The sequence below is a fragment of the Eptatretus burgeri genome, chromosome 2 (assembly GCF_056783735.1).
Source record: "Eptatretus burgeri isolate ZD-2024b chromosome 2, Ebu_testis_v1, whole genome shotgun sequence".
In the NCBI taxonomy this organism is placed as follows: Eukaryota; Metazoa; Chordata; class Myxini; order Myxiniformes; family Myxinidae; genus Eptatretus; species Eptatretus burgeri.
In genome coordinates, this window is record NC_140962.1 from 99,138,314 (window position 1) to 99,154,333 (window position 16,020).

Below are 16,020 nucleotides of genomic sequence, written 5' to 3' on the forward strand. Positions count from 1 at the left end.
CTCATCCACACCATGGTAGAAAAGTTTGAAACCCCTTCCAATGCTCCGAGCCTTACTCCCCATCCACTTGGTCTCTTGTACACACAGTATGTCCACCTTTCTTCTCTCCATCATATCAGCCAACTCTCGCCCTTTGCCAGTCATCGTCCCAACATTTAGAGTTCCAACTCTCACCTGCACACTTCTACCCTTCCCCCTCTCCCACTGCCTCCGGACTCGCCTTCCCCGTCTCCTTCTCCACCTTCGCCCAGCAGCAGCACAATTTCCACTGGTGCCCTGCTGACCACCGGTACCAGTGGCGGTCATTGGTAACCCGGGCCTCGACCGATCCGGTATGGAAATTCGTTTTGTTGTCCGCATAATGATTTGGCATAGGTTTTTACGCCGGATGCCCTTCCTGACGCAACCCTGGTCGCCTCTTACGACACACAGGGATATGGTACACCTATTCTAACCGGGGCATACACTGTGTAAAGAGTATGGGTCTATTATTAAGCTTCCCACAATATGATAGGAGGAGGCTTGTAGAAACTTGCCCTACAATAGCTATAATTAATGCCCCACAATTTTTATGGTACCCCAGAGTTTCTTAGACACCAAGGAGGTTTAAAACATTTGAGTTTTGTTTTGTTCTTTTTTCTTGCCAATCTCCGAACTTTATTTTGGAGCCAGCTGGGACTTTCAGAATTAAATTTTGCATCAATAATGTGAATATGAAGGATGTGGGGTTTGTCTGATCGGAATGAAATTGTGCTCTCTTGATAGCCTAGAGTAATGTGTGCTTATTCTTAATTTACATTATCTACCCCTGGGTTAAAAGTGAATGTCAAATGTCGGTCTGAAAAAAATGGCGCTTTTTTCCATCTATCAATTTTACCAATGCGGAATCTCAAAGACCCCTTAGCCTTCCAAGATGTTGTTGCATCATTATAGTGTACCTGTATTGAAGTTGTGCACCTGAAATTTGATGTGTCCTTGGCCTGCTTTTTTCTGATTGTGACCGAATTAACAAGAAACACATTTTTGATCATAATTTGAATAATCTTCTGATTTTCATCATATTAACTTTTATGGATATAATGTAGATGGAGACACATTTTCTTAATTTACACTATATCCTTAAATGTTGACGGTCGAGATCATATGGCAGTTTGAATAAAATATGATAATTGGATCATGGGCTGAGTGTAAGTCCCGGTGATCGTCAAGGGTTAGCCGAGTGAGGCTTTCCCTTGACGATCACAGATATCTCGCTATTATTGTTACTAATATTATCATTACTATTATTATATATAATTACTATTATATATAATATATAATAATATATTATATTATTATTACATATTATATGATTATTAGTTGTATTAGTTGTGTAATAGTAGCATTGTGTTTATACCTAAAATCTTGCAGAATCTTAAATTGTTTCCTTACCTGCCTATGAGGGCATATTTTCAGGTGAGATATGGATATAGGTAAATACAAGATGCGATGAGAATTGTCTCTCAGATCTGCTATTGCTATGCATCAGTACTTGTCCCAGCATTGATGGGTGAGCCAGGCATTATCCTGGGGAGTGGGGGTCCAGGGGGGGGGGGTATAGATGTGTGTGCTTTATGTAAAGATGAAGGCATTAGATATGATCACTAGAATTTTAAAACGCTCAGATAATGCACAGAACGCAAATTATAGTTAATCTGTGTTGAAGAAGATGATTAAATCTCATTAAGTATTTGCATAAAAATGATGAATATAATACAACTGATGTTGATTAAGTTTGAGATAAATTCATTTCACAGGATGACGAATTTCTTTATTAAATTTGGAATCTATGGTGAAGATATCTTGAATTTCTTCCTTAACAGCCAATTGTTTTAATTTTGAAACACGAGATGTTTTCATGTATCATATTTCATCTGGGAAGGACAGCTTGTAGTCTACGGTTTGCTGCTGATGCTGCAGTATCTTCCTGCTTAAATTACTTTGACTTAAGAAAAAGTTAATTAACCCCTTTATCAGCCTGAGTAGCATTTCAAGAAGATTTCAAAACAAAACTATAAAAGGTTCCATGGTGTGTTGTGCTTTGGTAATTACACACTAAATGATAATCACTCAATATGAAAGAGCAAAGGCAACAATTACATTATTGCCTGAATATTTGACCAATGCCAACAAAAGTTGATGTTAGGAAGATTTGACAGGTGATGTCATCACTCAATTTTGCCAAAAGTTGACAAGTGATGTTTGGAAGATTGAAAATGGGAGAAGTTGGTGTTTTCGGAACGGGAGGAGTCATCAAAATCGGCATCGCATTATTGGATCAAGTTTATCATCATTATTATTAAAGATAAGTTTCATGATCTTAATTACTCAAGAAAATAAACTTATTTTATGTTCTTGTATTAATAACATAAAATATAAATATTTTATTTTATGTTCTTAATACAGAAAAATAATGCTTTATTTTATGTTCCTAATCACTCTTTTATTCATGAAAAAAAAGCACAAAAACAATGCATGAAAATGTAAATTAAGGATACAGTTTGGCCAAATTTTTAAGTCGAAGTTCTGAACCCTATTTTCCCCATTCCCCTCTCAGTATGTGCATTGTGGATTTGTGGTTCATGCAGAGTTTCAAGAACGTAACCCCATGAACGGCAATGCTGTCTTGAATATACTTGAAAAGTGGTGGGGTATTGTGTTGCATCAACTGTCTCGGTACCTCTGCCACCGAAGGTGGAAGGAGGTTATGTTTTCACCCCCTTTCTGCTGTGTTTTACTTGCAAAATCGAACAATTTTAGCTCGTCTACGACAAAGTTGAGATGAGCTATTAAAGCCATAACGTTGTCCTTCAGTCAGATTCAAAGCAAATTGAAGATTTTTCCAGGATTGATCGGTCGATTTTTGGGTCACCCAAATAGGTGACCCTTATTGTCAGTAATTCTGTATGTTTGTTTGGATGTTTGTTAGTTTGTCATCAGCATAATTGGTAGTAAACGTGGGCGGATTTTGACCAAACTCGGGTGGTAGGTACATCTTATGACCTTGTGCTTTGGAAATTGTAATTGTTGCTAGGGATGCTTTGGTTCCCCAGCAACAACCGAAAAACCTTCAAAATCAGTGCCGTTCACGCGAAATCAATTCTGAAAGCCATTATCCTAAGTATGGTTATGAAATTTGGCATAAATGATCTACAAGTGATGCTCTATCAAATATATTCCGGTTTTTGTGATATATCGAATACTTTACCCGCAGCGCCCCCTACAATTAGGGTATGCATGAAAATTGGCGAAAATTGAAGGCCCCCTAGCGACCGGGTGAGTGCATTGATACGAATGAAACTTTGCAGATTCATGGTACTCAATGAGTACTACAGCTTTGCCTCAGGGTATATTGACCGATTTCGCTTCGGTCAGGGGTCAAAGGTCAATTAGTGCAAAAATCGATAATATGCGAGAGCTGGAGGTGCCTTCGCGCCAAATGCTACTCCTCCTAGGGTTATGGTCGGATGGACATGAAAATTCACACTAATCATCTGGAGTACATTGTGCACAAACGATCGAGCCGGATTTTCGATTTAGATCTTTGTTCACCCACAGCACCCCCTCGAACTTTGGGGATTTCCGATTTCAAACCGCATTTTCGGTACTTTTCATTCAAATGGATACCGAATAGTTATCATTAGATGGAACTGGATGAGATTTGATATGCATAATAATCTTAAGGTGATTCCCGATCTGCTATATGACATCCATTTTGCTCTTTATCTTATAGTTTCCATGCTCGGCAACCCTTCGCCGCCTACCGGCTTGTCTTATTATATGTTTGTTACTTGGCGAAAAAACAACAACCGTGCAACAGTCCCGCATTGAAGTTTCGTAAAATTTGTTCAAACAAAAAGGTCAACATAGGACAAAAGGCCAATTTGGTCCAGATTTTCTAAAATCCACAAATTTCATCCAATTGACTTGAAATTTGAACAGGATCTGCACATCAGGTGATTGAATTCAATCACCTATTGTTTTTGAGGTTAACATAGGTCAAAAGGTCAACATAGCTGATAAGGTCAATACAACATTGGCCAAATTTTTGAATTGTTTCTAAAATCGTCAATTTTCATCTGATTGACTTAAAATTTGAAGACCATTTGCATATCAGCTTAATGAATTCAATCACCCATTATTGTTAAGGTCAACCAGCCAAAAGGCCAATTTGGGCCAAATTTTCAAACATCCTCAATTTCCATCCGATTGACTTGAAATTTGAAAAGGATTTACATATCAGGTCACTAAATTCAACCACCTAATGATGGTGAGGTAAACATAGGCCAAAAGGTCAGATGCCAAAAGGCCAATTTGGGCCAAATTTTCTAAAATCCTCAATTTTCATCTGATTGACTTTAAATTTGAAGGGCATTTGCATATCAGGTTGCGGAATTCAACCACCTATTAATTTTGAGATAAACAGGCCAAAAGGACAACATAGACCAAAAGGTCAACACAGGACAAATTTTTTAAATACTCAATTTTAACCGGATTAACTTGAAATTTGAAGGGCATTTGCACATCAGGTCACTGAATTCAATCACCTATGACTTTTCAGATCAATATCGGCCAAAAGGTCAATATAGGCCAAAACACCAACATGGGCCAAATGTCTAAAATTTGTTTCTAAAATTGTCAATTTTCATCCGACTGACTTGAAAGTTGAAAACGATTTGCATATCAGCTTATTAATTCAAGCACCATTTATTTTGGTCAAGAAAGGTCAAATGGTCAACATCGGCCAGCTTTCTAAAATTGTCAATTGCCATCCGATTCACTTGAAATTTGAACAGGATTTTCATATCAGCTTAATCAATACAACCACCATTTATTTGAGGTCAGCAAATGCCAAAAGGTCAACATAGGCCAAAGGTCAACAACTTATGATCACGTTCTAAAATCCTCAATTGTCATCTAATCACTTGAAATTTGACCAGGATTTGCATATTAGGTCAATGAATTCAACCACCAATTATTTTTAAGGCTAAAAGTCAATACAGGCCTGATTTCTAAAATTGATAGATAGAGTACATATATATTTTGGCCTGTCTGTTTGTTTGTCTGTCATGCTTTAACTTGAGAACAGATTAACGAATTTCAATACATCAAACTACAGTGGATTCAGGGAACCCCCGGGAAGGTTTGTGATGATTTTTTTTTATGGGTTCATGGGTACACGTGGCGAAACTGCAACCACCAACTTGCGACGATGGTTATCCCTGCACTCAGAAACGTTTTTCTTCTTGCCCGAATCATTAGCCATAACAGCAAAGAATGTGGTATCTCCTTCAGCGAAGCGACGGGTCTTATATTCCAGGATACGTGTGTCTATATTTTCATATATGAGGCCCCGCGAGGAGGAGTGATGGAAGCGACATTTTTTTAATGATATGATGATGATAGGCTCGGATGATAGGGTAAGGATTAAAATAGTGCGATATGGCATTAACTCCAAAATGGCCGATGTGTACCTTACATCACTCCTCCTCGTGGCCCCTCATATGAATATATATATATATATATATATATATATATATATATATATATATATATATATATATATATATATATGTATATATATATATATATATATATATATATATTTCTATATATATATATATATATATATATATATTTCTATATATATATATATATATATATATATATATATATATATATATTTCTATATATATATATATATATATATATATATATATATATATTTCTATATATATATATATATATATATATATATATATATATATATTTCTATATATATATATATATATATATATATATTTCTATATATATATATATATTTCTATATATATATATATATTTCTATATATATATATATATATCTCTCTCTATATATATATATCTCTCTCTCTCTCTCTCTCTCTCTATATATATATATATATATATATATATATATATATATATATATATATATATATATATATATATATATATATATATATATATATATATATATATATCCTGGTGTTGGCACAGTGGTCAGGGCAGCGGCTTGGGAGCCAAAAGGTCCTGAGTTCAAGCCCCGTTGGGCCGCTGAATTAATACACCAGGGGGTTGACTCAGCCTGTCATCCTTCCGAGGTCGGCGAAATGAGTACCAGTGTACTGGGCCGGTGTATACCCCGGTTAAAATAGGTGTACCACATCCCTGTGTTGTAAAGAGGCGACCAGGGTTGCGTCAGGAAGGGCATCCGGCGTAAAACATGTGCCAGATCACTATGCGGATCATACGGATGATCTGCTGTGGCGACCCCGAACGGGAGCAGCCGAAAGAAGAAGAAAATTTATATATATATATATATATATATATATATATATATATATATATATATATATATATATATATATATATATATATATATATATATATATATAATTCCAGCAATATCTGTGTGTCTGTGTGTGTGTCTATGTGTGTGTGTCTGTGACCGCTGTTTCTCGACAACCACTGGTCCGATCTAATTGAAACTTGCCAGGTATATTGCTGGGGACCTGAGCATGTGCCTTTTCAAGGTTTGATATTAATAGGACAAGTGGTTCCCAAGTTACGGCTATTTATTTACCAAACCAATGACAGGACACGTTGCTGCGTAGGCATGGCCGATGGGGAGAGGGCGCCATTGAGTTAACAATGACCGGACACGTTGCTCCGTAGGTGTGGCCGTTGGGGAAGAGATCCTCAGCCGTGTTCCCCATTACGGGTTACAACGTATGGACTTCCGGATAGTGATGACTTTCTGTATTCTAATAATTTCTCGATTTCTTATGCGCATTTATACATAAACACAATGACCCAATCCAGTCGTCGTTTACGAGAGCGAAGGAACGGCCTGTGTGGTTGTTTGAAAGTTTTTTGTTTTTTTTGCACGTACAGCCATGCACGTAAGGCCACACACGAACAGCCACCCACGTACGGGCACGCGAGAGCGAAGGAACGGCCTGTGTGGTTGTTGTTTCTGGCGCGCGGTTTTTATTTATTTATTTATTTATTTTTGCACGTACGACCACGCACGTACGGGCACGAACTAGTATATATTAATGTATGTATATATATATATATATATATATATATATATATATATATATATATATATATACATGTATATATTTTAATGTATGTATATATGTATGTGTATTTCTACATGTATGTATATAGGGATATAAATTTATATGTATGAATGTGTAAAGGTATGTATGTATATATTTATATATATATATATATATATATATATATATATATATATATATATATATATATATATATATATATATACATTTATATATATATATATATATATATATATATATATATATATATATGTATATGTATATATATATATATATATATATATATATATATATATATATATATATATATATATATATATATATATATACATACATACATATATATACATACATATATATATATATATATATATATATATATATATATATATATATATATATATATATATATATATATATATATATATATATAAGGCCCGGCAAGTACGAGTGATGTAAGCGACATTTTTTAATGACACGATGATGATAGGGGAAGGGTTAAAATAGTTGTATATGGCATTAACTCCAAAATGGCCAATGTGGCCCTTTCATTACTCCTCCTATATATATATATATATATATATATATATATATATATATATATATATATATATATATATATATGTATGTATATATATATATGTATGTATATATATATATATATATATATATATATATATATATATATATGTATGTGTGTATGTATATATATATATATATATATATGTATGTATATATATATATATATATATATATATACTAGTGCGTGTCCATACGTACGTGGCCGTACGTGAAAAAAAAAACTTTAAAACCGCATGCCAGAAACAACAACCACACAGGCCGTTCCTTTGCTCTCGCCTGGCCGTACGTGGATGGCCGTACGTGCGTGGCTGTACGTGCGTGGCCTTACATGCAAACCAAAAAAAAAAAAACCTTTCAAACAACCACAAAGGCCGTTTCTTCGCTCTCGTAAACGACCACTGGATTGGGGCATTGTGCTTATCTATAAATGCGCATAAGAAATCGAGAAATTATTGGAATAGTCAGTCATCACTATCCGGAAGTGGTGCGTGCCCGTACGGAATGTTCACATGCATTCCACGAATTATCGCTTGCATTGAAGTAACAACTGCTGTGATACTTACACACACAGAGTTAATTAAAATCCAAATTAAAATCAAGTTCACCTCCCTGTCTTTGCTTGCCCATGACATTCGCTGCCATTGACCATTGCCACTCCTACGCCACGGGAACTATGGCGCCTTTTCCCCATCGTAACCGGCACGGCCCGTGACGTCATCGTCGGCCAGCCATGCACCGGCCGAGGCAGCAACGTGTGCTGTCATTGGTTTGTTAAATAAATGGCCGCAGCAACGTGTCTTCTCATAGGTTTGGCAAATAAATGGCCGTAACTTTGGAACCGCTTGTCCGATTAATATCAAACCTTGAAAAGGCACATCCTCGGGTCCCCAGCAATGTTCCTGGCAAGCTTCAATCAGATCGGATCAGTGGTTGTCGAGAAACAGCGGTCACAGATAAACACACACACACACACACACACACACACACACACACACACACACACACACAGATTGCTGGAAATATATATATATATATATATATATATATATATATATATATATATATATATATATATATATATATATATATATATATATATATATATATATATATATATATATATCTTCTTCTCCTTTCGGCTGCTCCCGTTAGGGGTCGCCACAGCGGATCATCCGTATGATCCGCATAGTGATTTGGCACAGGTTTTACGCCGGATGCCCTTCCTGACGCAACCCTGGTCGCTTCTTACGACACAGGGATATGGTACACCTATTTTAACCGGGGCATACACCCGTGTATATATATATATATATATATTGGTGCTCGCACTGTTCTACTTTGTTCTGTTTTGCCATGTATCGCTCTGAATAATTTTTCATTTGTTTTTTTTGTCAATCGCCAATAGGTCACAATTCTACACCGATCCTCAAGAAACTTTACCAAGTTGTAAAGGTTGCCACAACTGAGAGGACTATTGATTTTGAGGATGAAGGGCAAAGGTCATCTTGAGGTCGAATTTCTAAAATCATCATTTTTCATCCGATTGACTTGAAAGTTGAACAGGATTTGCATAGTCCATCACTGAATTGGAAAATGAACAATTTTTTTTTTTTAGGTCAAAAGCTCAACTCAAGGTCAAACTTCTGAAATCATCAATATCAATCTGAAAAATAATCAATTTTCATCCGATTGACCTGAGCTTTCATTAATGTTGTCAATTTTAATCTTAATTAAATCGACAATTCGATGTATGCATGGAACCCTTTGGAGACGGTGGATTTTGCAAGTGACATTCTCTGCATGATGTCTTTTTCTTGTTTGTCAGTCTGTGGAATCAACATTCTGTCACGAGCTGTGCATATTCACGAATGAAGACAATTGGGTATTAGAGATTCATTGTCGAGTGATCCAACCGCAAGTTTCACTGCAATCCTTTTCCAATTTTTCAGACCATATCCAGAGTGCATCTTGGGATTATTGGTTGCGGTTGGATAATATATTTAGGCTGATCACTGGTCCAGTAGTCATAGTCATGCAGAGGTGGGCTGTGGTTGTGCAGGTCACAAATTACATTTGCTATATTGCCCTTTATATTTATTAGTATGCAATGAGAGTGGAATTATTGACTTTCCTCCCTTCTCTTCTCCCCCCTCTCTCCCACTCTATACGTGCCCTTTGCTTCCCTTTACTCTTATCTTCCCCCAACCTCTTTTAAATTCTGTCTGTTTCTCTCATACTCTCCTCACTTCCCTTTATCCTATCATTTTACCTCCTTCCTCTTCCCACTGTTTATATAATAAATATATGACCCCAATCAGTTATCAGGTTCTTAAATTCTCTCCAAATGCTCAAACTAAATGCACAGTTTTTGTGGAAAAGGATTATTATCTCCTGTTGGACTTAGTCCAAAACGGGGCTTATGGATTTGGTCCCGACTTTCATGTGCGCGCATGCTTCCGCAACCACATCTCGGACATATCTGGGCCAATTTTATTCATACTTGGCAAAAATCCAACACATGATGATATACATATGCACGTCATTGTTTTTCGACATCAGATCCAAGATGACTGACTGGCGGCAATTTTATTTGTAAAAAAAAATTAACCCGGTGTCGAACACGCCCTCAACCATTTCTCGGACATGCATTTACCGATCTTGTTCAAACTTGGCACACAGATAATGAAGAACAGCTTACATAAGCATGTCATTTTATTTTTCGAGATCAGATCCAAGATGGCTGACTAGTGGCTATTTAAATTGTAAAAATCCCGATGTTGAACACGTCCTCCACCATTTCTCAGACACGCTTGTACCAATGTTGTTTATTTGGCGCATAGATAAGGAATAAGGGATTACATAAGCACATCATTTTTTTTTTCAAGATTAGATCCAAAATGGCCAACTGGCGGTCATTTTAGTTTCAAAAAACCCAATGTTGAACATGTCCTCAACCATTTCTCGGACATGTATTTACCGATGTTATTCAAACTTAGCAAGCAGATAAAGAATGGTGCTTCAAAAGTGCGCATTGTTTTGTTTCGAGATCAGATCCACAATGGCCTACTGGCAGCTATTTTATTACTTGAACGTGTCATCAACCATTTCTCCAACATGCATGGTCTAATTTTGTTCAAACTTGGCAAAATCACAGTACACAATAACATACACCAGTATCCAACTTCATTTTGTGATCTGCTCAAAGATGGCCAACTGGTAAACTGGCGGCCATTGTCATTGGCAAAAACCCGATTTTGATCACATCCACAACCATTTCTCAGACATGCATTTACTGATGTTGTTCAAACTTTGTAAACCAATAATGAATGATGGCTTACATATGCAGGTCATTTTGTTTTGATATCAGATCCAAGATGGCCGACTGGTGGCCATTTTAGTGTCAAAAATACCTGATGTTGAACATGTCCTCAACCATTTCTCAAACATGCATTTACTGATGTTGTTTAAACTTGGCACACAGATCCTGAATGATGACTTACATATGCGCATCATTTTTTTCGAGATCAAATCCAAGATGGCTGACCAGTGGCCATTTTGTTACTTAATTGTGTCCCCAACCATTTCTCAGAAATGCATGGTCCAATTTTATTCAAACTTGGCACAAGCACAGTACACGATGGCGTGCATGTGCTACTGAATTCATTTTGCGATCTGATCAAAGATGGCTGACTGATAGACTGGTGGTCATTTTAGTTGTACCTAAATATGAGCTCGCACTTCATTTCCATCCGGCAAAATTACTAAAACAATGGGGGCTATGACATTTTACGTCTTTTTTTACTTGTTGCTTCATGGCGTTTTTTTTGGTGTTTCCTGCAATTTCAAGATTATTCTGAACATTTGACCCAGCTCATATCATTGGTTTCATGTTGTTGCTTCAGAAAATTGATCTTATACAATAGTATATATATATTACAGCATCAAGCCATAAGCGACAGCAAGCGCTTTTCTGCAATTCGGGGTTTCGTAATTACAGTATCACAGGTTTGTTGGAAGTCATACGCAGATACAGACACAAGGAGTAGTTTTCATACAGAAGCCGTCGGCCATTTATTCATTCCCAAAGAAGCTCCGTGAAAGCTTCAAAAGCTCCGAAAAGCTTCTAAAAGCTCCGCGAAAGCTTTGAAGAGCTCCGTGAAAGCTCCGTGAAACTGTAAAGGAATGATGGTGTTTTGTGACAAAATTACTTCAGAAATGCATTACAATTCCACTATAAATCAAATACAATAAATAAAACGAACAGGAAACAGACCTCAAATGGCATCGAAATACGTTATGCAAATGACACGAATACACATGACGTGCCATGTGGTTACATGAAAACGCGTACAAAATACATTCCAATCTTTCTTGCTCCATAAAGTCTTACAATTAGCTACATAGAGAGCTATACTGACCACTTTAATCATCCTGAACGAGTACCGCTTGTATGTAGATAAAACGTAGAATGAGCCCAGTCACACTGATGGTCTCGTGGCTCAATATATGAACCTCGCAGCGCAGTACAAGCTCCACAACATGATGTAAGCTTTGCAGAGTGATATAAGCTTGCAGCAGCTGTAAGCTTTGCAGAGAGCCCTAAGCTTTTGGCTTCCCAGAATGCATCTGCATCCATTCTGAGCTGTGCCCAGAACCATTGCTCCAAGCTCTGCCCAGAACATCCGCTCAAAACATTAATGGTATTGTAAATCTTTACAAACCGACAAATGTAATGACTGACATTACAGTATATAACAAGAGAAATTTGAACTAATTTGATGAAAGAAAAATATTTTATTCCTTGCTGTCAAAAAGTCATTATTTCAAAGAAAACAGAACTACAATCGGAGTACTGTATTTGCATTGTAAATAGGCATAAGGAAAAGACCTCCAGCTAGCTTCAGGTGGCACAAACATTGAGCTTGATAACCAAGACTAACAATTATTATAGTGGTGTTACTACTTGGTTGGATCTCCCTTAGCTTTGATGATAGTTTGGCACAACCTTGGTATGGCTGTGATTGGATAAGGAAGGTACTTGACTATGATTCCTTCAATACATAACCATATCAAGATGTATGTAGCTAGGTGTTGGTTCTTTGCATTTTACACACCATTTTCTGTTCTTCCTTTTGTTCTGTTATATCGTGATCCATTCTGTGTTCTCGTTCTTCCATGAGCCTTGACGAAGTATAAACAGGGTTTAAATGCTGACATCATACAGCTAGCCATTAATCTTAATTGTGAGAACGTGAATCAATGAAGTTCTTCTTTCAGATGCAGCACAAAGCTGTGGGGTAGCATCTTTGGCTGAGGGCGTGGCTGTCCTGCTGATGCAATGCCCTCTGCAGATTAGGGCAGGAATTTGTATCAGGAACCAGATCATCAATCAAGTCGAAAAGATTTGTATTTGCATTATAAGTAGTGTGATATTCCAAAAAGCTTTATATTATTCTGTGGCACTCACAAGTTTGGTCATGTAGCAGGGAGTATCAATTTATTTTGTAAAATACAGCTTCAACCTCAGTCACAACGATCGTGGACAATCACCTTCAACTGCACTTCCAGGACTTAGATGAAGTCGCATGATTTCATAGTGCCAGACCAAAAGGTGAAGATCACCCATACCATTTTGCCATACAGAAGTCAGACAGCACTCTTGTCAGTCAGTATGCAATTATTGTCCAGCGCATCACCGAATGAAGTAATAAAGTTCGAAAAGCAACTTTTTTGAGAATATGTTCAAGTTCTGTGGACTTTCTCTCCAATCCGAATGCTCCTTAGATCGTTGCAGGCACATCGTCCTCATTTTGTTTATTAAAAAATCGGCCAAGCAAGAGACCCACGTCCACAAGGTGATTCCAGATGCTGGGGCTCTTCACAATCACTCCAGAGTAGTCCTAGTCGGCCCAATTTTCAGGTCGGTTGACAACACTGCTTTGTCCCTGAGAGTAAATCTGCCCTTTAGTTTTGATCTTCTGCACTTGTGGAAGTCTTCTTTTTTTTTCTTTTTCGTTTTTTTCTTCATCTCTTTTGTCATGTCACTGCCAGTTTATTTTATCTCTGGGAGTTGATCCGGAGTGGACTGATGAAATTTCACTTTTGAAGAAATTTGTCTCATATTAGGTACCTCTTCACTCAAATAAAGAATTACAGATTTCTTTCATGATGTCATTTCCACTTCATAGCTACCAACACAAGGGCATGCGAATGATAACCGATTATTTGCAGAAAAAGCACCTTGCCTTCATAGTCTTTTGAAAGATGATGCAATCTTTTGCAATTGTTTCATTGGTGGAGATCCAGGTATTACTTACTTCTGGGCATTTGTTATTATTGTTACTTCCTGGTGAGAATGCGGAATTGACTTCAGTTTGCAGAATAATGCAATCAAAAAAATTCCAATACTGTACAAACATTTATCAGACTGAGATCATCATAGCATTATAGCATTATTAGCGCTATTGACTGGCATTATAATGGTAAATAAAATATTTCTAGTTAATTTTGTAAATTGCTTCTCCAGCTATTACAAATCACAAGTTTGTCTTCTAGGAAAACTTAACTACTCCTGCTATAAATTTACATCCCTTTAATCTCATCCTTTCATATCCTGTTTCTTTCTGCAGCACGGGTAATTCACGACCGGCAATGGTGTGACATGTTTCCGTGTCTTGATGGGGAAAGCTGCAATTTGCTGCTTAACCAATCTGGCTGGACATGCTCGTTGCCCGGGGGACGCATCAAGACCACTACGGTAATACGATTCATTCTTGAAAGCATTGTGCAGCACCACAAAGCAAATCTCGATGTTTATCTACACTGGACTAAAACAGAATGGCTGAGATATTCGGCTGTTGTTGTGTTTTTTTTTATTTTTAATAACCCTAACCACGAGACTCATGGTGAAGCTTGCAAATAATTCTGATGCAGGACAAATATATCAGGAGGCATCGGTGTACTCACTTGAACTTCAAGAAAATTGGTCGACAATGGTTGAATCAGCATATTTAACGGGATTTGATTCTGGAATCTGGGCATCGCAAGCCATGGCTTCCAAGGATGTGCAAGAAATTTGGATACAGGAGGAGGCCATTTGGCCCATCGTGCCTGTGCTGTATCAACACCACAATAATTCAATCTCTACTGAATTTCACTGGTGAGAGAGTGAGGGAGTGAGATGGGGGAGGAAAACAGCTGCACAGGCACAGGAGCATCACTTGGTTGATTTTTGGTGGTGGAGGAGGGTTGAAGGGGATTGAAGGGTGAGGAATGAAGAAACACTGAAAGTACATTCACCTTTTTGATGAGACCCTTTCACAGACATCACAATCACAACACATGTACACAATCACTCATCCATACCTGAACTACCAACCAGCTCCTGAAGATATCCATGTACCCTCTGTCCCCAATGCTAACTGCATACCTACTAATTAGAGTTTAATCCTATCGACTGTTTTGACCTCTCCAAGAGGATCATATCATGTAATAACTTCCCTCTGAGTAAAAGACCCCTGCATTACTACCATAGTAAGTCTCCTCTTCTTTACTCTCAGGCTGTGACCCTGTGTTCAGGTGGTTATGCAAAACAAGCCAAGCAATTCAGATATGGAAGTAATAAAAAAACAGGCCAATAAAAACGATCCGTTCCATGCATCATGTCACATACAAGTAAGGGAATAAAACAGATGCCATGTTTGTTTCCAACAAAAACCATGCCGAAAAGCTTTTGGGGTTTATCTGAAGTCCTTGCACATTCTCTCTGTACTTTTCACACTATTATTTGCCCCAGGTCATCTTCCATCTGCTTGGAAATCAGTGAACATCACCACCTTACATCAACTAGAATGGCACTCGGTGGAGCACGTACCTCCACCAGGCTGAACAGTTTACATTTTGCATCCCACTGATATGCTGGATCTGGATCCAGACCTGAATCAAAATCAAATCGGCTTGTTATTCTCACATAACCAAATCATCCACCAAGTTTTGCCATAATTCGTCCACAATATTTTGAAAGATTGTGCTATATACTGTTTTTGGTCCCATCTCTCAATGATGAAGAATCATTTTTTTAAAAAAACTAGAAGAGCAAACAGTGGAGCACACACCACCGCCACGCAATGCCTGATCCAGCAGAACATATCGGGCCCAATACATTTTTGAAATATCATGCAATATAGTGCTTTTCACCCTATCTCTCAATGGTGAAGAATAACTTTGGAAATAAAAAAAAAATTGTATCTGGATCTCGATTTGGATCTTCAGCAAAATCGAATCAGTTCAA

General features: G+C 37.2%; 1 protein-coding gene across 2 annotated transcripts in view; it reads left to right on the plus strand.

Annotated features, from left to right (window-relative positions):
• TAFA5 (TAFA chemokine like family member 5) overlaps positions 1–16,020 on the plus strand; it is a 209,075-nt gene that overhangs the window by 166,213 nt on the left and 26,842 nt on the right. For both annotated transcript variants that reach the window (XM_085870457.1, XM_085870456.1), the window contains exon 3: positions 14,360–14,487. In XM_085870457.1, the coding sequence (XP_085726583.1) occupies positions 14,360–14,487 (128 nt within the window). The remainder of the gene's footprint in view (positions 1–14,359; positions 14,488–16,020) is intronic.